The sequence below is a fragment of the Rhinolophus ferrumequinum genome, assembly GCF_004115265.2.
Source record: "Rhinolophus ferrumequinum isolate MPI-CBG mRhiFer1 chromosome 15 unlocalized genomic scaffold, mRhiFer1_v1.p scaffold_54_arrow_ctg1_1, whole genome shotgun sequence".
Lineage (NCBI taxonomy): Eukaryota > Metazoa > Chordata > Mammalia > Chiroptera > Rhinolophidae > Rhinolophus > Rhinolophus ferrumequinum.
Genome location: NW_022680357.1, coordinates 11533802 through 11560707, shown reverse-complemented (window position 1 = coordinate 11560707; position 26906 = coordinate 11533802). Strand labels below are relative to the sequence as shown.

At 47.6% G+C, this 26906-nt stretch overlaps 1 protein-coding gene across 1 annotated transcript in view; it reads right to left on the bottom strand.

The window, feature by feature from the left end:
* SNX29 (sorting nexin 29) overlaps positions 1-26906 on the bottom strand; it is a 457786-nt gene that overhangs the window by 148989 nt on the left and 281891 nt on the right. The window contains exon 16 of the mRNA XM_033101149.1: positions 18605-18721. Coding sequence (XP_032957040.1) covers positions 18605-18721 — 117 coding nt within the window. The remainder of the gene's footprint in view (positions 1-18604; positions 18722-26906) is intronic.

Genomic DNA, 26906 nt, shown 5'->3' with positions numbered 1-26906 from the left:
GTGCAGAGGCTGGGATGGGGTGAAGAAAGTCTGGAAGGACTCGGCGCTCAGAAACAGATGTGCACAGGTACACAACTGGGTCTAAACCCAAAACCCCTCTTAACACCTGTTTTCTTTGTCTCCACACAGTGATTTTGGCTGCTAGGCATAGCCCTGGCCGAGGCCCAGGTGCCTGGCTTCCTCCCCCGGAAGCCCCGGTCCTGTCCCATCACTAGATGCACGAATCACCCTCCAGACTCTGAGCTATAAGGTCTCAGGTACAAACGGAAACTCAGGTACTGAATTCTAATCCTACCTTCCCCTGATCGTTAGAGAAGTCACGTGGCTTCAGCAAACCGGTTTCTTCCTCACCTGCCCCATGACAACCAGTTAGAAAGAATCAACATAGGTGGTGGGGGTGGGAACAACCTGTGTTGAACACCTACTATGTGCCAAAGTATTCACACCTTTAATCCTCAGATGCTGTGAAGCTCGATTATCGAATGTTCCCCTTCCCTCTTCCCCCAACTTCTTTGCATGGCTGCCTCTTCTCATCCTCCAAGACGCAGCTCAAGTACGAATTCCTGTGAGAAGCCTTCCTTGACCACAACAGCTACAGAGACCCTCCATTACTACCCTCACCGTTCACAGGACTCCGCTCTGCTTTACCTGCGAGCTCAGGACACATCTACGCGTTCACCGTGCCACACGGCAGCCTGGCCCAGCACCTGGCACACGGTGGCTGAATAAATGAAGGAATGCTAATGTAAGCTAAGCTGAAATGTCAACCCGCTGTAAAACTGCTTTGTAGCAAATGAGCAATCCTCATGCATGATAAGCACAAGTTCGTTTGGAGATAAGAGAAACCGAGAGAAGAGAAGCATTTTCTCCCTCCTCTAAACACAGGGCTCTCAGGTTCACTGCTCAAAAGAAAAGGCAACAGGCAGACATCACAGGGCAGCAAATCTCTCTCCCAATCATGAAATGACACCCCTAATTTATGTTTTCCAGAATCACTTTCTCACTCATCCCTCTTTTCAAATAGCCTTCCCTTAAACAATTAGCTCTCACTTCGCCTGCCCAAAAGGACAATTACTAGTGCCCACCCCACTAACTCAGCTTTTTATTCCCAACTCCTGCTTTCTCATCTCATTTTTAAATAAGGAATGAAACGTGAAAAGGCACAGCTATCACGGCTGTGTCTTCCAGCGTGGTTGGCCCAGCCAGGGGATAGACAGACCCGGGCCTGCTGCTTTGTGAGAACGCGAGGCCTGGCCTTTCCTGGGCTCCAGGAGGCAGCTGGCCAGAGTCTGGACCCCTTGCACACTTCTGTGTTTATCTGTTACTTTGTTCTTTTGTTTTACAAATACACAGTTAGAGGTATCAGAGCCACATGTGGTTTAAAAATCAGCTCAGGTCTAAGACTCTGGGAATAAGGATTCCTTATTCCTGCTGGGAATAAGGAACTGGCAAATAAGAGTTTTAAATGGTTTTGCATTCTATCCTCCGAGGAGCCCGGAGCTTGCACAAATGCAGACAATCACACTTCTGTGTATTCGTTTTGGACGTGTCTGTTTTTCTCAAAAGACTATGAGAGTCTTGAGGACAATTTCTCAGCCCGAGACAGTATCAGGCACATACCAATTGCTCCATGAATGTTCCCACTGAATGAACAGATATGCAGATGTACAAACGGATGGATGGGTGAATGGATGGTTCGAGGAGGGAAGGGGATGAGGGGGTGAGAAAATTATCCAGTTTACTAAGATGGACATCTAGTTTCTTTCTAAGTAATTGAAGATACATGGACAACATATGTACAAAGAAATGGATACAAGAACATGTATTGCAACAGGTAACGAAATGGTTACATAAAATCTCGCTACAGTCAGAGCCAGACTGCATAGCTACTAAAAGAACAGTACAGATGCCGCTAATAGGGAATGAGCTCTCAGGTATAATGTCAAATGACAAGAGCAAGACACAAACCAGTACGTCAGGTACGTCAGGTACGCTACTATCTTCCTTATGGAGTTGGGAGGCAGACGTGCCTCTGCACTTGGATCTGCATTAACCATTTCTAGAAAGACACCCAAACAGCTGCCAATAGCGATGCCTTTGACGGAAGGGCAGCGAGAAGCGAAGGGTCAGGGGCAAGAGGAAGACTTTTCACTGCAATTCTTTATACCTCATACATGTGTATCACTTACACGAGTTGTTGCCCTTCCGAAAAATAAGTGTAACAACCTTGAAATTTCAAATTAAAAGAAAAAGTACTGTGTCCGTGATGGGACAAAAACATGCCAGTGATTGCTCCTGAGAGAGTGTGGGTACTGGGTACTTTGGGGACGGTGGCAGTGGGCTGGGCCTCGACAGAAAGAGGCCACCCAGGTATATGCCTTTGTCAAAGCCCAGTGAGCATACAATTAAGACTTGTGCGCTTCACTGTACATAAATGTTACCTCGGGAGAAGAAAAAAACTGTAAACAAAAAAGGATTAAACGCCAGTATGCACACTGAAGTATTTTGAAAGAAATATGAACTAACTTTTGCAATTTACTTTGAAATGCATCAAAAACAAAAAGATGAATTGATGGGTGTATAAAGAGAAGGAGGGAGGGAAGATAAAAGCGACTAGAGTCAAATGTTAACGGTGGCATCTAGATGGGTAAACAGGCATCCACTGTGGAAAGCTTTCATTAAACTCTTCTAAAATTTTCAAGTAAAATGTTGGAAAAAATAAGTTTTGATCAACCGTGTAGAAGAAAAAACTGAATTATCTTTATATTGTCTGCATAAAAAATGACATTATAATATCACTGTCTTAGAAAGAGGCTATCAGAGGACATAGCTTAAAAATGTAGGAGAAAAGGTAGTGTAGGATTGGGTCAGATGATTAATTAATAAAATCATTATTTTTTTTCTGGATTCTGGGATATTGGTAGTATTTATCAGGTCTTTAAAAATGATCACCTGTTGTGATTTCTTTCTAAATAAATACTTTAATTAAAAAAAAAAAAGACAAAAGGACTCGACTGGGATTTAGGCTGGGACTGAGCTCTGACATGGCTGTGTGGCCTAGAGCAAGTCCCCGCACTTCTCTGGGCCTCCCCTACCTCCTGGTAAACACAGCAACAGAATCAGCCCTGGAGGGTTGTCCGCTTCAACACGATCCCATAAGAACCACCCCTGCCCAGCGCCTGGCAGAGAACAGCTGCTCGGTAAGCGGCAGTTACTCTCATCCCTCACGGCCAGAGTTTAAGGGTATCAGACAGAACAGACGGGCGGGGGGGCAGGTCGCCCCTGCCCGTGAGTGAAGGGCCAACTGCCCCATTCCCCAAAGGCACACACTCCCCAGCTATTCAAGTTCACACCGAGTTCCTCGCATGGGCCAGACACTCTGGGTACCAGGGAGGCGGCAGTGAGTGGGAGACATGGAGCCCTGGGGCTCACGAAGCATACAGTCCGTCAGGAGACAGTCTTGCAACAACCGAACGACGCAAGTAATTGTACAGTTGCAGTGTGAAAAGTCCTCGGAGCACCAGGAGAACAGGCGTCTGGGAAGCGGATGAGGCACAGCGGCTTGGAGGGAGGACGGCTGGAGCTGAGGCTGAAGCATGAGGGAAAACAGCACGTCTCTGGTCTTTGCTCCAAACAAGGGAAGCCACTGTGGGGATTTAAGCAAGCGTGACACTGGGCAAGTTCATGTTTCAGTGAGTCACTGTGGCTGCAGAACAGAGGTCGGGAGGCAGGCAAGAGGGCAGAGCCAGGAGACGGCTGCACACACACCACACGCAGAGACGTGCATGCACGTCAGCTGTGCACACGGGACAACACGCCAGCCTCTCTGCCTTTAGAAAACATTGAACAAACTGCCTCATTCACTCTCACTTCACCCTGAACTCCTATTCAACAACCAGGGAAACTGAGGCACAGAGCAAGCAGAAGATGCCAAAGAAATGCAGCTGTGCAAACTCTAAAAGCCAAACCCTCTCTCACTAGTACTGTGGTATAACTGGAGCGTGAATGTAGGATTTCCTTAAGAACACTGCAAACACAACTAAAATTGTCACTTAGAAGTCAGCCGGGGCCCACCAAGCAGCAGGTCTGACGCGCTCCTTCCTGCAAAGAGCAGCGGATTTGGTTTATATGGATTCACCTGCGGGAGACCTCACACTGCAAGGACAACAGAAGGTACCTGACGTGTCTGTCACTCCCAGTGCTGTCTACCTGCAAACAGAACACCCCTCGTGAGCTTGCAAGGGCGGGCAAGTCACTGGGGAAAAGTTTCCAGGGCAGAGACGGCGGCTCATTCCTTTCTGCATTTCCAGTCCCAAACCCCGTACCCCCCCACATTCCCACTGGGGGTCGGCAAACTCCGCTCCAGTCCCTTGAGTGTGACCGTCTTCGGGAACCTCCTTCAGGAAGTACCCATCGGGATTCACTTCCTGCCACGGAGTGGCCACGTCCATTCCAGGTTCCTGCCTTACACAATTCCCCAGACACATACCTCTCGAGTTCGCATCTTTCAAACCCTACAAGGTTCAGGTGTCTCCTGCTGAGTAAAGCCTTTAGAAGCTGACTTCCCTCCTGCAAAGAGAGCTGAAAGCTTCCATAGCGCTTTGTACGTGTGTCTACTACAGCACCTACTATGTGTATGGAGGCTGTCGGCTCACTTCCGACTTCCCTAGAAGGGTGCGAGCTGACTGGGCGCCAGGCTGTGCCTTAACTCAGCTCAGAATGCCCAGACCTATCCTGGTGCCTGGCAATAGGGCAATAATCCATGATGACATATATCTTTCCATCTGAATGGAAACATCTGAAAGGATAAGCACCCAACTCATCAGGACAGTTATCTGTAAGGAGGGGAATAGAATTGAGGGTGATATTAAAGGAAGTTTCCCTTACTGTCTGAATGTTTGCATTGAGAATGTATTTGTGTATTACTTGTGCCTTCCAAAAAGATTATTTTTAATAATAGCAGCTGCAGTGGGTTAAATGGTGGCCCCCAAAATGGTATGTCTAAATCTTAAGCCCTGGAACCTGTAAATGTGATCTTATTTGGAAAAATAACCTTTGAAACCTGTACTTTGACCTTATGTGGAAAAACAGTGTTTGTAGATGTGCTTAAGTTATGGATCTGGAGACAAGATCACCCTGGATTATCCGGGCGGGCCCTACTCCAATGACAAGTGTCCTTAGAAGAGACACACAGGGAGGAGGCACGTGAAGACAGACACAGATTGGAACGATGTGGCCACAAGCCAAGGAACACCAGGAGCTGGAAGAGGCAGGAAGGAGCCTCCCCTGGAGCCAGAGGACCGTGGCCCTGCCAGGACCGACACCTTGATGTTGGACTTCCAGCCTGCAGAACGGCGAGAGTGTGAGTGTGTCTGCGCTCCATTCCCGACCTCTTGCTCGGCGACAGGCCGTGTCATGCATTTTATATACATCATCCTCCTCAGGGGTCGATACTCTCATCATCTTCATTTCACAGACGGGGAAACTGAGACGCAGAGAGTGGACTCAACTTGCTCAAGGGTACAGGGTCGTGAGTACAGAACAGGCAGCGAGAGTCCAGAGTCCATCCTGGGCTACAGCCCCCGGCCGGAAGAGCACAGCTCTGGTGTTAGACAGGTCGAGGCTTTGCACGCAGACTCTGCAGTCCCAGCCACGGCACCTGACTTCTCTGAGCCTCACTTTTCTCAGTTATAAAGCAGGGAAATATTACTTCCCTGGTAGGCTTATCACGGATCAAGTGAAAGAATGAAAACACAGAGCTGGGCATGGACGAGACGCTCGTCTTCTGAAGGAATGAGTACGGCAGGCTCAGGGTGTGACTCACTGGTAGAGACGGTCACAGAAGGCTGGGGGCAGGGGACAGTGCGGGGACATGTTCTTTTGTGAGGGACACGATGACTAGCAGTACAAATCATGTTCCCAACGCGATCCACTACGCTGTCAGCTCTGGGAAATGCCAGGTGGGTGGGTAAATAAATTTCACGGAACAGTTCAGGCAGCGGATCAGCCCTGGGAGTTCCATTGTGTGAGACGAAAAGATTATAGCTTTGATAGCAGAAAATGAGAACGAATTCTTGGAGTTGAACTCTCTGTCCTCAGACACTGAAAAGGTATATTCCAGAATCTGCCTCCTGGACAACTTGCTCCGTGATGTTCAACACTGCAGACTAGCAGTAGCAGTACCTTCCAGAAACACTCTCATGTAGGAGGTGACAGCTCTGCCCCCTCACCCCACACACACACCAGTGCCTCCCACAACCAGCTAAACGCGGCCCCGTCACAGCTGGGCGGCCCCCATTTACGGGCATTGATGACTTAGGAAGTCAATCACCCGCACCCTCAATTAGAATGGTGAGGGGATTACTAAATACAAATCGGTAGTTCCAAAACAGTCACGGGGATGCAAAGTACAGAGTAGAGAATATAGTCAATAATGTTGCAACAACTACGTGCAGTGCCAGGTGGGTGCCAGACTAATGGGGGGGGGTCACTGTTTAAATATGTAAATGTCAAGCCACTGTGCTGTACACCTGAAACTAACATAAAATAACATCGAATGTCAACTGCAACTGAAAACAATTAATTAATCAATTAATTAAGGTCGAGAACCTAAAAAAGAACAAAAAGAATGCTAAACCGTTCCCCAGAGATTAGACCCAAGAAGCTGTCCTGTCAGGGAGAAATGGAACCTGTAAATGTGACCTTATTTGGAAAAACAATCTTTGCAGATGTACTTAGGTTATGGATCTGGAGATGAGATCATCCTGGATTATCCAGCTGGGCCCTAACTCCAATGCCAAATGTCCTTATAAGACACATACAGGGGACAGACACACAGGGAGGAGGCACGTGAAGACAAAAACAGAAACTGGAATGATGTGGCCACAAACCACCTCTGTCTGTGACTGACGGATAATTTTCTACTCAAACTGGAAACCGTCTGAATTGAGACATCAGGAAAATCAGGGTGGGAGACATATGATAGCTCCTGACACGTGACAGCAAATAAAAAATGAAAACAACAATGCTGATCATCTTGTGACAAGTTCATGGTCCCTTGTGGTATGTTGCCTTGACATAGAATGTTTAGTTTCAGTCGATTTCACCAAGGGTTTTCCGGGCACCCCCAGTGAGAACGCGATGGTAAATGGGAACCAATATTCAGTCATTCATTCCACAAATATTCAGTCCTCTCTATCAGGCGCTGGGATCACAGCCAAGTATAAAACACACAAAGGAGGGCACAGCAAATGAACCACTCTATGCCAAGCAGTAGTGAGTGCTATGAAGAAAAACAAAGCAGGGGAGGGGGTGCTATTTTATTCAGGTATTTGACCCCCTGCTTTGGATGACTTAGAGGCATTACCTCATTTAATTCAAACCTCACACAGTTCTCTCTGGTCGGCGTCACCACTCCCGTTTAAAGATGAGCACATGACGACTGGGGGAAAGTGAGAGACTGAGCAGCTCCATCATTTATTACTCATCAGGACTGGGGATGTTACCTGTCTTACTTGTGCCCTAATTCCCTCATCTCTAACATAGAGACGGGAATGCCTCCATCACGGGTTTGCTACTATGTGAAAAACACTTGAGAAAGGACGTGGTACGGAACAGGCAGTCAGTAACTGTCACCTGTTGTAGGCAGGAGTGCAAATGACACTCCCTCTTTCAAGGACTTTATTATCCAATGGGAAAGCCAAAAGATACACCCATGAGACTAGTGGCTGGTAACATCCTCGAACAAACCATGTTGACTCATACCACCACTCCCCTGCTAACAGGCCCATCTTCCTGACCAACTTCTAGTCATCCTTGAAGACCCAAGTCAAACACCTCCTCTTTGAAGCCTTCCATGACCTATCCCAGCAGTTAACTAAGCCATCATTGTGCCACCATTACACCCAATATTAACGTAATTCTAATTCTATTTCTTCTTCGTTTCATTCATTCATTCAAGAAATGTGTTTCAAGAGCCCATCCTCCGCCAGACCCTCGTATACTTGCTCCATTGCAATGAACACGCCTGCCCTCCCCGAGACAACAAACTGCTTGAGGACAGAGAAAATTAACTGGGTGTAGTTCAACTAATTAATTAGTAACTGAAGGACAATATAACAAAAGCAGAAAAAATGGCTGATCCAGAGGGAAAGAGAGATTAGAGGAATTCCGAGGAAGCTAAAAATAGAAACAACTCAGTCGTGACCGGGCCACTAAGAGCTTTCTGAAAGAACGAGCTGGACCTTGAAGGACGGGGACGATTTGGGAGGCTGGGCAGGAGGGCGAAGCCAACGTGGAGAAAGCCAAGTCTCAACCAGGTGGGCAACATAAATGACGCCATTTGCATTAACGATGGGTGAGTGGACGTACACGTAGGTGAGTGTATAAAGAACAACTAGAAGGACACATATCAAACTCTCCCTCGTAGGGACCTCTGGGAGAGGGGACACTGGTATTTCGTACTCTCTCCAGTTGCCTATTATTTCTTTCAAAAATATATTCTTAAATTATTTATGCAACTCAGGAAAAGTGTCAGGCACATCTTCAGGAGGACAAAAGGTAGAGAAAAAAGGCACTGTGAGTAGAAGGAAGAGCAAGAGCAAATGGGAAGGGACAGGACTCCATGGCCAAAGGGCCAATAGCAGGAGGGGAGGAAGAAGGTACGAGTCAGGTCTGGGTTTGTCCCAGAACAAGCGGAAACATCTGCATTGTGTCAAGGCATTGGAGTAACAGGTGGCAGTGAGCCTGGCTGCACCAGGGGCAGGAAGGGGGCCCCGCAGGCGCACACACACTCCTGCTGGCAGAGGGTGATACTCGTGGACAGCAAAAGGAAAAGAAAGCCACTTTTCCAGAAGAGAAATAAAAACCTAAGGTGCCCCGACGTCCTTCCGACTTTCTCAAAAGCCTTGAACAAGTCAGATCTCAGACGCCTGGCTAGCCACAGCGGTCTCGTCTCAAACCACAGCTACGCATTTGGGTGTGGACAAGGCCCCTAGTCTCTGAGTACTTGGGAGAACACCATTTGAACCCCGGTCAACAAAACCATTGCCCTCAAAACCAGCTCCACAGATCTGCCAACCCCAGGGGCGAGAAGGCTTAGGAAACCCAAAGGCTATTCCTAGATGGCGCCCGTCCCTCAAGAAGAGGCCATTTCCGAATGAACAGATGAAGGGAGCCAATGGTTTGGCTTTCGCAACTTCATCAGGTCTCTTTACCAAGACGCAGCTGTTCCAATTCAACAGCGTAACGGGCTGGTCTCCTGGAAGAGACAGCAACGTCATCTAGACCCAGTGGGCTCTGGATTTCACAATCCAACTGGGCAGAGACTCAACTTCCATGAAACACACAGCAAAAATAGCATGAATTTTTACTGGCAGATGATATAAATCCACTTCAAGGAGATGGGGAAAGCTTCCAGAACAAACGATAAGATCCCTTCGACGGCCAGATGCCACTCAGCTCAAGAGGAAAGATGCTCACCTCCCGACTCAGCCCGAGTTAATGATGGGCCGGGAGAGAAGCAAGTAGAGACGAGCCTTTAATGTTTTTATGATTATAAAACATAGGAAGAAATATTTTTAAAAATGTAGAAAGTCACATGCAACTGGTGGGGTATGTAAGATTAATCAGAAGGAAACTATTTTCATGGAGAAAGAAACTAATTAAGTAATAAGTACATAGCATATAGTTAGATGGATTTTACAGGTGTAATCATGTGGTATTACGTATCCTTAGAAATACTGTGCGTGTCAATTTAGCACAAATAGAATAAATTAGATTAGGATTTAGATGGCTATGCCGTGGTCGATAAGACGTACAGGGCAGAGCCGAGGCAGGATGACAAAAAGGGAACGAGTCGAGGACAGCGCTGCAGTGTGACCGCAAGGAGAGAGGTCCAATCCCAGACCAGCCTACACAAGAGTCCCACGTGTCTGCCCCAGCACAGGAACCGACATGCCAGTAAAATACACCGTGGCCGGGAGCCAAGCAGCCTAGGGTCTTGAGGCTGCCGCTTCCTGGGGGAGGCGGTCTTAAGGATGCTTCCTGGGAGAGGTGGGGATGGAGTCTGGGAGCAACTTCCACACGAAGGAGAGAGAGAGATCAGAGCGAACTTATCAAATGCATAAGAGCAGGCCTTGTGCCCCGATAATGAGCATGTGACATGAGCTCAGGGTTTTGATTCATCCACATCTGAGTACCTGGGTCAGATGAAAACAAAAGAAGGGTGAGCTCATTTCAGGAATGACCTGGTGGTAAATTAAAGGGACACCCAGGGCCTGGGCGCCCCAGAGCGTCTTGGCCGCTGCTGCCTGTCATATCTCCTGCTGGTGGGGCTGGGAGCAGCAACCTCCAAGGGAGCGGTCCCAAAATCATGCTGGAGAAGAGCGAGTCAGAACCGGGGGGCTCAACGGGGGTCTCATAATCCCAGCTTGCACGCCTTCAGAATCAGTGGCAGGAAAGTTTCGGGGCCATCTTTTCTGGACCTCAGTCTCCAAGCCAAGTCACAATGCAGCGAAACCAGAGAGATGCAAGTCACACCAAACACATTCTGCCTGGTCTTTGACCTTGTCAAGGGCAGAGTCTGCAGTGCCCACGCCCGCCACATCCCCACAGGGTGCCTCACACTCCCTATGAGCCACCACACGAACCACAAGTGACGAGCACCAGGCCACCTACGCAGGGGGAGGAAATTCCTCCCTGGGCCACAGCTGGCCCTCAGGGAGCCCAAAGCGGAGAAACCTCAGTGACTTTGGACCTTGCCGACGCTTCCTATTTGCATCAATGTGGGACCAGCTTTGGGGCAGCTGGTCACAACCTCTGACCTTAATGGGGAGCCAGGCTCCGCCCACCCACACCCTACACTGCAGCCCCTCGGAGCTCGCCAGTGGAACCCAACTCCCATGGTGATGAGCGAGCCAGGCATAAACCAGAGCGGAGTTTACCACGGGCACATGCAGGAGGAAAGACCTGGGACCCGGGGAGCCCTCCGGGGTCCAGGAAGCATCTGTTTTCATGTCAAGGGACATGTGACTATTTGGTCTATTTGCCCATAGACGGAAAATCACACCTGGGCCCAAAGAGGGGGCTTTTATTCTCTGGCACTGAGAAGTTTGAAGAGGGTTGTGCAATTATCTTTCCAGATGATTTTGTGGCAAAAAGTAATATTTCTGAGCTAAGCCTGTACGTGAGACATATTTTTAGTAGCTTCTCTTAAATGGCACTTTAAAAAACAATCTTATTCAAGACTGTAGACGATTAAAACACGCTGTCCAAGTGCTGCATAAAAAAGCCTCTTATAATCTGGAATGTGATGTTTAGAGTTGCTGTGGGACCACAGACAATTTGGTACTTGATCATTAGATAGTCAGCAAGTGCCACCCAGCTGGAAAATATATTTCTTATTAAGCTTCTGTGCTTAAATAGCATCAGACCTCCAATGCAATCACTCCCTCTGAAGGTTTTAAAAATATCAACGAAGTCCCAGGAAGCATTTTATTTCAAAGTGAACCTTATTACAAAAGTTGGGATGAGTTTTTTCCACTTCTCTCACCCCCGAATTTTAAATGACTTGTCTTTGCTTCCCACCAGCTCAGACATTTCAACAACAGAGGGAAGGTGTCCCGTGGAAACACCAAGCACCCTACAGCAAGGATTAACAGCAAGTGTCTGGTAGCCAGTCGGGTCCAGACAGCCTACGCAGGGGGAGGAAATTCCCTTCCGGCTCATCAAGGGCTGTGGTTAACAGAATGGTACCACAGATATTACAGGTGCACGGTCAGATTTATACAGAGTATGCCCCAGAAGCGACTATGTGTGCCAGCCCCCGAGGAAAGGGAAATGAAGACACAGCCCCTGTCTCAGGGAAGCTCTCTGTCCACAGGTGGAAAAAAGAAAATCCAACACAAAGTGATGAAACAGAGTGACAAATGCTAGAGCATAAAGTGCCCTGGAAACACAGACGAGGGACCAGCCTAGTGTTGAGGGGGGCAGTGGGCGAGGGCGGGGAGCTTTCATGGAAGTGGGTTCCACTGGGAGTCATTTCCCAGGGACCACATGCAAAACACAAAGTCTTGGACAATGAAGAGGGAACGAAAAGGACTTTGAGTTTTTGAAGACAATTGCAATGAAGAGTGATTGTCATCATGCCATGAAGGGATGTGAATGTTTATGAAACTAGAGAATGGGAAGGGAAGAGACAGAGAGAGGCAGCCACAGAGAAAGAAATTCAGACATGGGGGAGAGACAGACAGACAGACAGACAGACAGAGATGTTGTCATGTTTGCAGATGGGAAGTGCGAGACAGAGAGACCGAGATAAGTACAGACAGAGGCAGACCAAGAAAGGACAAAGAGTGAGAAACAAAGAGAAGCAGCGAGAGAGAGAGGTAGGCAGAGAGAGGAACAAGAGAAGCACACAGAGACAAAAGAAGAAACTAAGAGACAGATTAGAAAAACAGAGGGAGAAGCAGAGAGCAAGAGCTAGGACGGACGATCCAGGAGAGAAACAGAGGGGCAACGGGCGGGGCCCAAGTGCCCGGGATCCGCTGCTGTGACTGAGACGCAGCAGGCCAGTCAGACTCGGGACTGAACAGCAGCCTGTCACTCACCCCGGGAGGGCTGTGGGCAGGCTCACTGCACCCCACGGCCACCCATGTCACCTCCTCTCCTCCAAGCCCTGCAGATCCCATGCTGGGGCAGGCGACAAACCAGGTTCCACACGCTCCTTGCCAGTCGATGTGTAGATAACTAGCATGAAACGTAACTTGGCCCTAACGCTCCCAGATACAGTCCTTGGAAAACTTCGTAGAAAACATGGAAATAGTGCATGCTGTATCTACCGGCTTTGGGGCGCCGCGTGCACCCCGGAGCAAAGTGCTACAGCAAAGAAACCCATTGGGACACCCTTTAATCTAACATTTTCAAGTTTAGCTTATTCTATCAGGAATCTACGAGTCTTTAAAACAGCCCAGAGTGTTGTGTCTGGAGCCCAACAGACACTAAATTTTCTTTGAAATGAAAAAATGGCAAAAAAAAGAAAGCAAAGAAAGAAAATCGAAAGAGTAAGCAGCATGGTGTTAGAGAATGAGACAGTCCTGGATTTGTATTCAGGTGCTACCAGGAAGCCATGTATGTTCCTGTGGGCCATGAAACCTCTCTGTACCTCAGTTTGCTCAGCTGAAAAATGGACCTAATCAATGAACTCTACAGCGTTGTTCTGAGGACGAGAGGTTAAAAAAATGCATGCTCGGCACATACTAAGTGGCTAACAGAGATGGGCCCTCTCCAAACAGACAAGGGAGGGGCAGGTGACAGCAGGGATGGAGGAACAAAGCAACAGGCTGAAGCTCTGGCTCAGGGCAACGATTCCACAGAGCTCAGGTCAGACCCACGGGGCCACGTCTGCAGCTAAGTGGAGGGGCTGCGCTTAAAGGGAACTTGGACAGAGAGACAGAGACCCACCAACTTTAATTACATCCCGTGAGACCACGTTTGCTTCCCCCATGGGAACAAACCTGCACTGAATGACTTGCTTCCCTTGTGCTGTGGCTTTAATTGACCTCTACGTCTCGCATCTTACAAGGTTCTAGTTCCCTGTCTCCACTTGTTATTCAAAATAATAAGGAGCTGTTCTCCCAGAGAATTTGCAGGGCTGTAATCAAATCCTGTTCAAAGGTAAAACAAAACAAAACAGAACAAAAAACACCTCCGCCATTCATTCACATCTTCTATCAGAGGGTACGAGAAAAATAATGAGGAGAGAGTTCTAAAAATACTTACATTCAAAGAGAGAAAAGGAAAAAAATTCAGCCCTTAATCGCATGGTCCTTCTTAAAATAAGTGATTTAGCTTAAAAGTCTGTTATGGAAAGACACTGATGAGAAGAAACTGCGTCCCTGTGCCTATATTTTAAAATATACATTATTTGGTTCACACAGTCATTTTCTGCTCTATGAAAATGAAATTCTCACTGAACAAACATTTAGTGAGCACCTACTATGTGCAGGGCACAGTGCTAGGCACTGGGGAGTCAGAGACGAAAACGGGGCGGGCCTTACCGCATGTCCACCACTGAGCTGTTTTATTACTGACAGCATCTCAACGAGCTGCCCAATTCGGCTGCTGCCATGTGATCCCCACTTGATAGAAGAGGCAACTGGGGTTTCCAAATACAGCAGACCTGGTTCTGACCTTCAGGCTCTCAAACACTCTGCTGGCCTGGGAGGGAGTCTAATCCAGGGTCAGCAGAGAGCAAGGCCAAGGGGAAGTGAAGGGAAGAAAGGCAGCCTCTCGCAAGAAAAGGAAGAGAAGGCTCCAGGTCTGCAAGTGAACTTGAACTTTCCTCCTTCCTTTCACCACAGCTGTCTGACTCTGGGGAGACGACAGAGTGGGCCTGAGGCACTAATGCGGAAGTCAAGGTGTCCCACTGCCCAAAGGCCAGCTTTTCCCAACAGCCTTCAGGCCGTAACGCCAGCCTACTCTCCTCCCTCTGGCCATCACGCTCAGGAAAGGATCCCGGGACAATCAAAGCTACCTCTGTGTGAATGGATGTTGCTGCCCTCAGGGGCATTCAGACTTGAAGCAAAAGGGAATGCAGCATGGAGGACAGGAGGTGGGCTTGCATGTCACAGGGGCCCAGGGAAAATCTGGACTCTACCATCTACTACTTGTGATATTCATTCATTCATTCATTCATTCATTCATTCAGTCAGTCAGTCCGTCACTCACTCGATGAGCCAAACCACATGTATGGAGCTCCTACCATGTGAATCACTGGGATTCAAGGAGAGCAGAAAGAGACGTGGAACTTGACCTTATGAAGGAGGGGAGACAGACACTGATTAGTGACAGAGAAACGTACATTACACTAAGAGAAGGGAGAGATGCATAGAAACATCCTACTTAGCATGGAAAATCTGGCCTTGGCGGAGCATCAGGCAGGTTTCCTGAGGAAGCGATGGTTAATACTGAGGGGGGCATTACCTGGGCCCATAGTCCAGGCAGAGGGAACAGCAGGAGCCCCGTAGAGGGAGGAAGCAAGGGGCCTGGAGCAGAAGAAAGCCGATGGGCTGGGGGCCTGGCACCCATAACAAGAGTGCCAGTGGGATCAAGACCCTTCTGCTGCTCAGTTGCCGTATTTATGGAAGAAGATAATCATCCCCGTGATCCGCAGGCTTGTCTTCCACGTTAAATGAGAGAATGAAGGTGAAGACCCAGTGTGCGCCTGACGCATTGTTGGAACTTGATAAATCGGGGGATCCTGACAGATGCCAGCCCCTAGGAAGGGTTTGCCTGCAACAGGCAGAGGAGGATGGAAGAAGGTGGTGGTGGTCCTTCCTAACTGCAAGGCAAGATCTCTGGGGCGTCAGCCTGCCGAGCTGAGCCCCACGAGCTGCCAGACAAACTTCCCAGCTAAATGCAGAACTTCACCAGAATGTTAGGCCAACATTGTCATAAAACCGAAAATGGAAAACAACTCAATATCCATCAACAGGGGCCTCGTTAAATAAGTTTGGGTATTGCCAATTCAAGGGACTAGGATACGGTTCTTAAAAAGAATCATGCTGATTTGCATGTAAGTAAAATAAGAAGATCTCTGAAGTATTTGTTAAGTATACGATGAATACAGCAGGTTACTGATATTAAAACATCTAGGCATCTAGAAAGACCAATCCAAGACTGGCCATTGTTATTGCCTCTGGGTAGGAAAACTGGGGGATGCGAGAGGAGGGAGATTTCTTGCTCCCTGCATGCCCTTGTCCAGGATCATAAATAGGCCTCCTGACAGAAGTACACACCAGCTCCTGTGAAGCCACTGTGTCACCAAAACATCAAACCTGAAACTCATCGAGCCTCTAGAGGTCATGACCAATTCAAAGGGACGCAAAGAACAGAGGACCACAGTGAGCGCGACCACAGGGCTGCAATCAACACAATCCTACAACCCAAAGGGCCACGTCCCTACAACAGGAACACCAAAAAGGCAGGGGCATAAAAAAGAATATGGAGGGGAAATGTGCAGATTCCGAGAGGCTTAAGAGACCCGTCACCCAATTGCGATACAGGTACTTTATTAGGATCCGGATTAGACAAAATAAATTGAAAAAATTTTGGAGAGAACTGCAGAAAATTGAACACTGATTGGGCATTTGATAATACTAAGGAATTCCCATTAATTTTTTAGGCATGATAATGGTACTGCAAGCACCTTTTTTGATAAATATTGAACTATTCATGAATGAAATAACATCATGGCTCGGACATGCATCCAAATAATCGGTAGTGGGAAGGGACTGAACTGACTATCAAGGAAGCAAGGATGGCCCAGAGCTGATTAAAGCCAAGTGATGGCGTTTCATTATCCCCTCTACTTTACATACGGTTGAGAGTTTCCACTTTTACTAAAAGTGAGTGATTCAACCCTGGGGGATATTTATAATACATGCAAATGAACTGGATACGAGAACTACTAAAAATCAGTAAAAAAACGAAAATTCCAGTAGAAGAATGGCCACTAGCTACAAGAAGCAAGTCACAGAAGTGGAAACCAAAACGGGCAACAGGCAAATGAAAAGACGGTCCCCTTCGCCCGTGATGAGGGACGTGCAGGGGAAAACCACCTCACACCCAAAAGTGGTAGTGAGAACGTAAAAATGTTGTCAGGAACTCTTGTCCACAGACAGCAGGATCCTAAGTAGGTATTTTCGTTTTACAATGCGGCAAACCGCAGGCGAGGGGAAAGCACCACGCCCCACGACTCAGCCATTCCACCCTCCGGTGTTCACCGTGAGGGAGCTTCGGCGCAACGGACGCAGGAAGTAATGCTAGTAGGGATAGCAATGGCTACTGACATCAGACAAGGAGACACAGGCAGACACCGTGCACTTCCTGACAGAAAACATCGCCCCACCAAGAGCTATGTTTTCAGCGAAATTAAACGTGAATCCACGCCCCAAGTCCTGACGCCAATGTAAGGACATGGCAGGGACAGAGGAGCACGTCAAACAGCGCTGCAGAGATGCACTGGCACATTTCAGGGGGTGCAGCGACCCCATAAACAAACTAAGAAAAAGAGAGATGAAGGAGGGCTCAACAGATGAAGGGAAACAGGGCGTCAGTCATTAAATTCCTAGAGACAGAGAGTGGAATGGTGGTTCCTAGGGTTGGGGGCGGGGAAGGGGAAGTTCCTGTTTAATGGAGACAGAGTTTCAGTCGGGGGAAGATGGAAAAGTCCTGCAGACGGATGGTGGTGATGGTTACACAGCACCGTGAATGGACTTAATGCCACTGAACCGTACATTTAAGAATGGCTAAAACGGTACATTTTCCTACCATTTAAAACAGAGAAAAGAAACGTAAGAGACATAACGAATATAACACATGGACCTCACGTGGACCCTGATTCAAAAAAAAAACTATAAATAATTATGAGACAAAAAGAAATTTAAACACTGCTATTTGATGGTGGTATAAAGGAATGATTGGTAACGGAGGGGTGACAATGATACCATATTCATGTTTCCTTGCTTTTTAAATATATAGTGAGACGTCTATAGATGAAAGAACACCCAGCACTTGATTCAAAACAACACAGAAGGAGGAAGTGGGTGTGGGTAACTTCAAACAAGATTGACCAGGACTGATAATAATTCAACTTGACAATGGACATATGAGCTGCACTATACTCATCTGTCTGCATCTGGTATTTAACATCTGACACAATAAAAACGGTTTTAAATGAAGACGAAGCTACTGTAAATGTGTTCAAAAGGTCGAGATGCTCTCGGCACTGTGATCTCTAATAGCAAAATACTGGCAACGATGAACGTGCGACTGGATGGAAAATATTGTGGCATTTCATTCAACAGAGGACGTGGATGAACTAGATCAGGGGTTCTCAATCAGGGGTGATTGTGCCCCCCCAGGGGGCATGCGGCCTTGTCTGCAGATATCTTTGGCTGCCACGACTGGGTGGGGTGCTACTGGCATGTAGTGGGTAGAGACCAGGGATGCCGCTGAACACCCTATAATGCACAGGACGGCCCCCCGACAATTATACAGCCCAAAATATCAAGAGTGCCACAGTTTAAAATCTCTGTATTAAGTCTATGTGGGATAGTCCTCAAAGCATAATAGTGAATCCAAAACAAACAAAAACAAGGGGCCAAGAGATATGTACAAGCAATACCATATAGGTAAAAGTTATGCAAAACCAAGACTGATTTCTCGTGGGAATTTATTTATGTAGTCAAGTATGAAAATATGGAGGGGAAGGCTATATGCCAGTTTCAGAATATTGATAAGGGGGGTGGGGGCAAGGACATAAAATGTGTGCAAAGGGGGCTTCGATAGAATTTGCAGAATTTATTGTATATGTCCTACCCCTTGCAACATAAAGAAAAGCAAACGTGGTTAAGGAAACTTGTGTGTAAAACCTAGATGGTGGGCATGTGAACGCTCACTGTTTCAGTCTCTACTTTCCTGCACCCTTGACGTTGCTAGCAATGAACACACTCAACGGTGGGGCTGTGGGCAGCGGAGGCTGTGGGCAGACAGAAAGCGGGCAGGATGGCAAGGCCGAGACCTTCCTAGGTGGGAAACTCACCGGCCCCCGGAGGTCGATGAGCTCCCGCCTCATCTGCGACACGAGGGCTTCCTTGGCCACCAGGGCCCGGTGCAGGCGCTCGTTGAACTCCATCAGCTCACCGTGCATCTCCGCCACCTGGAACACACAAGCACCCAACAGTCAGCCTCAGGGGCAGACCCTCCCCACCGACTTGCCCCGCCTTCTCTGAGCTCGCGCCTGGCACTTGTCAGCAAAGCCCTGGGAGGTTGTCGGGGCTGGAGGGATAAGTAACACCATTCACGTAGGAGCTACGCAAACCCACCTGTAAGTTAACTACGTTTTTGCCAGGGTTGACCTTAATCTGACGGACTCAACAGCCCACTGCATGGTCAGGACAGGCGTGCATTACGTCATGTGTGCACCTCAAGTCTTATTCTTAATGAACGGGCACCTTGCTAGCAAATGGTTTCTCTCTCGTCTGAGTTATGCCTGTCGAGAATTTCCCTGTGAACGGCACGATTAGAATACTGACCATTTCTGTTCGTCAGAGCCTTGGCTCTGAAAACCAAGACTATACAATCAGAGGCTACCCTTCAGTCACTGCTTATCCTACGCCGGGAAAATACTCTGGTGCTCCTTGTGTCTTCATGACACTAGATCGGTGAGGCAGGGATGATTATTTCTGGGTTACGGGGACAGAGACAATGTCATAGTTTAAGGTGCTGGCGCAAGGTCATATAGCTGGAAAAGGACAGACTCTGGAGTCCTGGCTCTCGATCACTGAGCTGCCTGCTACAATCCTACGACTCCACTGTGCTCAGATGCAACCCTCTCGGGCCTGCCATGAGCCTTCGAAGTTTTCCACATTCGTGCAATACTCTTGGCTGATCCCAAATAAATAAAAATGGAGGTGGCCATAAGGTAGTTTGATGTACAGAATAAACAACAGATCTTTCCAGCTGTAATTTTCAAAAAACAATGGTCAAGACACTTGTGATGTTCTATATAATGCATAATAACATCAGACCATTTGCAATGAGTATTTTACATGAAATATAAAACGTATTGTCAGAATTAAGAAGAGCTATTGAGAGAAGCTTTGTTTAAAAAAAAAAAGGAGCATTAACTTGAGTTTTGATGCCTCGAGAAGAATAAAGGGGAGCCCGCCTTTTTTTGGATAGGTTATTATACAAAGGCTAAAAGGCATAAAAAGGAAATACGCCAAGAGATTAACATCAGTCAAGTCCATTCTTTCTACTTTTCCTTGTTTTTCAGTTTCCTAATAATGAACATTCTTTTATTTATCAGCCAGAATAACCATTTAGATGCTTTAAAAGAGTGAAAACCCTTCATCTGAAACTAAAGGAAGCCATGTTGCAACCGACATGAAATTTATCAGGCTCCCCATCTGTAATGCTGACGCATCCATGAAACTGCTCTGTGAAGGCCCACTCTGGGGATGGTGCCCACCTCTTTCAAACCGGTGTGAAATGCAAAGTGAAAATGGCACAAAAGACATTGCAAGAACCATGCAATTAACAATGGGAGAACAAGTCACTGGGCCTTTAAACAGGTCTTTCCATTGTACAGACCTAAAATTAATATTTCCCAGTTGCCTTATTCCTTTTGTACTGAAAAAAAGAAAGAAAGAAAGAAAGAAAGAAAGAAAGAAAGAAGAAAGAAAGAAAGAAAGAAAGAGAAAGAAAGAAAGAAAGAAAGAAAGAAAGAAAGAAGAAAGAAAAGAAAGAAAGAAGAAAGAAAAAGAAAGAAAGAAAGAAAGAAAGAAAGAAAGCTTAAGAGGATCTTCTTGTGGCCTTCCACAAACAAATGCAATGTGGCTAATAATGCCTGTGTGGATTCTCCACACTGCAATCACATAACCCCCCCAGGAGCCTCCTCAGAGCTGAGAATCCAGTTACCACACAGTTAGCAGGGAACACAACCGGCAATATTACTGCGAAATACCTGCTAATATGCTCTCACCAAATTGGAGCTTTAAATAGATGCCACTGTTATTCCCAAAGTCAAGCAGGCCTTGGCTTTGTTTTTGTTTTCATTTTGTTTTGCAGTAGGAGCCAGAGTGTTAAAATAACTTTCCATAAATGCATAAAACATCACAACATCCCAGCTTCAAGTGGCGTTTATTATGAGCTGTCAAAAGCCTGGTTCTCTCTCTCTCTCTCTCTTTTTTTTTTTTTAAATTACATTTATTGAGGAGATAATGGTTAGTAAAATTAACATGGAAACAACCAAAGTGGCCTTTGATAGACGACTGGATAAAGAAGATGTATATATACACAATGGAATACTATTCTGCCATAAGAAAAGATGAAATAGTGCCATTTGCTACCACATGGATGGATCTTGAGCTTATTATGCTGAGCGAACTAAGTCAGATGAAAAAAGTCGAGAGCCTGGTTCTCTTTTGTAGCCAGAAGAGTGACTTGACCACATCAGACAAAGCTTTCGTTTCACTAGGGAATGGGAAAAAAATCCGGTGGAACTGAGGAGACAAAATTTGATGAAATAGTTTCCAGCAACCATTAAAACCGCAGTGTTCACTGTTAGCTAATAAGCTGAGCTCTGAAATTCTGAATTTTTACGTTATGTGTCCTTATACACAGCCATTGATATAAACAGCCTTCATCTTACATAAACCACACTGAGATTGCTGTTCCTCAAATAACGCTTTCCAAACTCCAGTATCCCTCGAAATGGATTCAAAACGCAGAGTGAGCCTCAGAAAAGGAACCTGAGATCACAAACAGCCGCCATCCACGTAACAAAGCGGCTGCACCACCACCGCCTACTAGAATTTCTTTAGGCTGAGGGCACTTACCGGTCTCATTAGACCTTCATTCCTTATTCTCAACAACCACAGAGAACGGCAGGAATAGGAAGAGGACAGAGAGAGACGAGATGTCCTCCAATCCATTCTCCACCAAGCAGGCACGGTGATCATCCCAAACCAACACCAGATATTGTCACCTGCTGCCTGCAACCTTCAGTGCTTCCGCTGTCCAAAGAAGAGGACACAAACGCCATCACGACCTGGCGCCAGCATCTCTAACCCCATCTCCCACCCTCTCCAACTGGTGTCTCACTAACTCTCACTCAGCCCCACAGGTCTTCTATGTTCCATAAACATGCTGAGCTGTAGGCCACTCAGTAGACAAAGCAGAGAAAGGCACACCGAGTGGAAGAAACTGCAGGTGCAAAGGCCCAGAGGTTGACAGGGAGGCAGTTGAGAGAGACAGTTAAGGGCTCAGACTCTACCAAGAGTGTGCACCCGGCACAAGTCATTTAACTTCCATGAGCCTGAGGCTACCCACCTACAAAATGGGAATTAAAACCATCGCCCCCCCACCGGGTCCCTGGATGAAATGAGCGGCTACTCTTAGCAGGCCTGGCACTGTGTCTGGGCCTGGCAAATGCTCAGTGAACGAGAGCCGGTTTTCCATGATGGGCCATCCTGGAAAGGGAAGGGAAGGAGGAGAAGTCAGACGGAAAAGGGCCATATGTGCCGTACCAAGGAGCTCAGACAGCTGTGGAGAGAGACTCACGGTCCCCAAAGTGGAAATGACATCAACAGAATTGCTAGCCATCTGCCAGGCATTGTTCTAGGTACTGGGCGGCAGGAAAATCATGGGGTTCACATCCTAAAAGTCATATTACTTAGCTCAGGGAGAGAGGAGGACTAGAAAGGAATACGGGGTATAGGGAAGGCCTCCCCCTAGAGAAAACACGAAGGAGTCACTTCTCTAACCTCCCTTGGCACATGCCAGGCAGCCACCATGGCCGATCCACGCCCTAAATCACCACCGCACGCCCTCAATCACTGGATTCTGGCACCATCAATGCTTGGGGCTGTATTTCTTTCCACTCTCAGCAGTTTTATGTCCTTGAAAATTAATCTGAAGGCACTTAAGGAGGAGGTGCCACTGACAACAGGAATGACAGTGACAAATCAAAACCAAATGCCAAATGGAGATACACTAACCACAGCTGATGCCGCTTCTAACACAGCCCCACAGGGGCCGAAGGACTGAAAATGGAGCCTTGAGTCTCTGGAAGGCCCAAAACGGCCACCTGTCTGCTGGAAGACGTACTTCCTAAGTTGTACTAGGAAAGCGCAAAACTCGTAATTAATAAGGGGTAAATGCTTTTCACTCACCATTTGGATTTCATCCTTTACGCTGGAGAACAGACGGTAGACAGATTTAAGAAGTTTAAGTCACGTGGTTGCTTGGCAACATCTAAACTTTTAACATCATTCTGTGACTTGGCCAATACCTGCTGGGGAGTTATCCTGCCCCTCTACTGACACACGTGTTCAAAGCACGAGTTTAGCTCCAAATGGCTGCAATCCACCTCAATAACCACTCAGGATATGGTGAAATACATCAGGTTCAGCTACTCCCTCCCAAGGCCCGCTCCTTGGCAGACATCACTAGTCAACTGCTGCACTCCTCCTTAAGACGACGCCCAGGCAGCCAAAACTGATCCATCAGTGTGTTGGCTTACAAAATGACACCTATTTGGTATCTCTGGCATAAGGGATGGGGGAAAGTGTCATCAAGACGGTGACATTTGAGTTGGGTTTTGGAAGACGATGCCTTTGGAGCTTCAGGAGTCTGAGCAATCCATTCCAGCTGGAGCATCAGGGAAGATGAGTTCCAAAAATAATGTAGCTGTGAAAAAGCTTTTAAGTCTGTGAAAATCCCAGAAATTATCATAATTACCTGCCAAATCATGAAAGGATTATAAATTTAAAAAAAAAGCCTCTGGCATTTTCTTTCCTATCTTTCATATCACAACGTTCTATCTAATCACATTCAAGTAAAGCATGCTTCACCCTCCTCAGATTAGACTCCCTAATTAGACACTTCCAGATTAATCCGATCAAGACACTCTCAACCCCAAATTTTAACAGCAACTGAGGCTCTTTTGGTCACATACCCAATCTCTCCAAGAACATCCACTTAGATGCCTCGAATCGCCCTAAGTTTCATAAAATTCACAAGCTGTTTTTGGTCCCACTTACACGGGCTTTGGGGAGGGATCTGGAATCTCCTTCTGTGATGCCAATGCTGCACCTGCCTCTGTAAAGACCAAGCCTCCCCAGGGCCCGTTTGCCTTAACACATCTTCGAGCACCAACGACATGTCAGGCCTTTTCCTGGCATCACATCCAACCAGCTTGCGAGACCCTCACAGCCCTCCAGCAGAATGGGCCTGGCTCCCTGCGGATAAGGCCTCAGCCTGGGGCTCAGAAAGTCAGGAAGTGGCTGGGCGGGGACAGCCTGCTGTCAGCCTGCTGTGCTGTTTGTACCCCATCCTCGGGTGTGGTAGACAGCCGAGCCCTTCAGGGGTTCAGGAGACGAGTTTGCCCACAGAACAGAGGAAAGTACAGCGGTGTGGACAGTGGCTCCCTAAGCAAGCTAATCACTAGTCACTGGGAGGGCTTCCGACAAATGCAGATTTCTGGGCCTCACTCCCAGAAATTCTGATTCAATGGAGGGAGGGAGTCCAAAGTGGTACGGTTTAAAGGCCCCAGTGACCATGAGCCGCAATCAGATTTGGGAACCACTGGTGAAGACAAAGGAGAAGGATTTCACACATTTAAGTCTAGGTTGCATGGGGCCGTCCCCTGGTTTTAGAAACCTAGATTTTCAGTTCATTTGTAAAATAGAGATGTCGCAGAAGCTCCTCCACTCGTCAGCTCTCAAATTCTGAATTCTCACCAAGGTGATCAAAGCCACGGCCAGAGAAAAAGTGCACCAAGCCTGCTGGCCAATAGGCCATCCAGAAAGCAAGCAGAACTGGGATTCACATTCTTGAGTCCATGTTTTGGATTTTCTACCCTGCATCTTGGCATACACCATCACAAGGCTGCTGAGCTGGCATCTCAAGAAACCAGCAGAGGACCTGGAGGAGGTGATGAACCTGGGATCAAGGGCTGAGAGCATCACCCATGGCAAGGGGTACCGTCACCATCACACACACACACACACACACACACACACACACAGAAAAGGCACCACCTCTGGAAGCTCCCACTACCTTCGGAGCCCCGAGGCCCAGCAGGGCTTGTCACAGGCCAGTTTGCAAACATCCACCTCAGGGGGGACCCTGGCAGTAAGGGAAGGAGAACCCAACATAAGTGAGAACCTCAGCAAAGACAGGCCCTCGTGGGATTCACATGCCAAATGAGAAACTAGAGAAGATTCTAGGACCTCCAGCAGCCCAAAATGAACCTTCTTCAAAGTGGTTTGGCTTCATGTGAAGGCATTTTGGAAACCGGTTTCTAAACGACAATTCTAGCATGAAGACATTCGAGGGGACAGATAGGTAAGACTTCAGGATGCTTGACATCAGGAACCCGCTACGTGGGGACGCCTTGGATGGTGCAGAGAAAAAGGTCAAACTCAGCTCCTGTCTACTCATTGCTGTGTGACCCTGAGTCAATAACCTCAGTCTCTGCTTCTCGCTATCTTCTTTCTCTAATGAGGATTTTGTCCCCTACTGTACAGGATTGTCATGAAGAACAAAGAACTAGAGTTCGGGTAGAATGCCTGCCCCAGAGAACAGTCCTTAAATCATCAGAGCGAGCACTTCCAGGACTAGGGAAGTGTACGACGTGCTTTACACAGGAACACACGTGACAGCCTGGTGGTCGAGCTTTACACCCATTTCACAGATGAGGAAACCAAGGCTCAGAATGGTGAAGCAATTGTCTAAAGTCAGCAGTCTGAAAGAGGGGGTCAGCCTGACTTGAGCTTGCAGCCCTGCATCTCCCATCTTTCGAGTCCCCCCAGTTTCTTTCTTCCTTGCAGTCTGCCTTTTGCTTTGATGCGGTTGCAGGTGGGGAAGACCCCGGGGTTTGCTCAGGCTCACACTGATGGGGACTGAACCTTCTCGACATCACATCCTAAAGCCACCAAACGAAGCCTAGGAGGTAAGTAAAGGTTTATAAAGAAACCCCAGTGAGAAATTCACATTTAAAAGACCCCCCTTAATCTCCTCTGTAACAAGCCCCTCTGTGCTCAGGAGAGAAGTGATACTTACAAACATTTGGCTGGGATGACACTTTAATGGGGCGGTGGAGAAACACCCAGAACTAATAACAACAGCTCGGTTAACAATGGGACGCCTCTGAGAAGCAGATGTTTAGGTAACTGGTTTGGCTCCACCACGTAGCTGCTGGGTCCCCGTCCCTAAGGTTGGTCCTCATATCTCCCGACACGTGACCTTTTTGAGAACACAGGAGGCAAGCCGTGGAAAAAGGACACACAGAACAACAACTGCTAACAGCCCAGATAACACCTCTTCTCGCCTGCCTTCCACTAGTGGCCCTTAAGGAACAGAAGCAGAATATACAGAAATGCCATTCATTTCTGTAGCCAACACCTTCCTGGAGGTCATTCGAGACAAATAAATGAGCAATGACAGGAGAGGAAAAGCCAAAAAGAAACCATGGGTTCCAGCCGCCCACGGAAAGACGCATTCATGTAAGAACACAAGAGGCCTAACAGAGCTGCGACGCTTTCTGAACAGGCTCCCAGCGATTATCACCTGACCGAGGGACGTTACCAGAGACAGCACGGTGTGGTGCTTAAGGCGCAAACTCTGGAGCCAGGAGACCTATGATTAAAACCTACCTTCCCCCCGTCCTAGCCATGACTCTGAGCAAGTTGCTTCAGTAGCTCATGTCTGCCTCAGTTTCCCATCCATAAAATGGGAATGATAAAAGCTTGGCATACCTTCAGCGCTCCATAACTGTCAGCCATTATGAGGCCATCAAACAGGCACCAGTAAAAACACCCACTGCCACTGGTTCTCCAGAATCGCCAGCCTTCACCTCTCTCAGGTCTGCCCCCTCGCCTGCATCCCTGTTGCCCAAGCCTTATTCAGAAGTGCCCTCAGCTCCCCCGGGACAAACATGTCAGCTCCCTGCTACCATCCTGCTGCCCCCTGTCCACTACCTCACCCCCAATCTGATGCCCAAATGGCCTCCAACAAAACCCAAACCAGATCACGCCCTTTCTCTGCTTAAAACCTTTCACTATTTGGACACATAAAGTGACATGGTATCTGCAATTTGCTTCCATGATATGGACGCCGGGGTAATGGAGGGTCGTCGAGCACAGAGCAGGACTGGCCTTGGGAGATGGGCAGTGTGGGCCTGTGCAATGGGTACACTGTTTTGTCTACATTCAAACTTCTTCATAATCCAGTTTTAAAAGATCTTTCAATGGCTTCCCACCGATTTCCTTGGCATGGCATACATCAGCGGGGGGAGGGGTGAGGTGGGAAGGGGAGGGGAGGAAGCATTTCAAGGA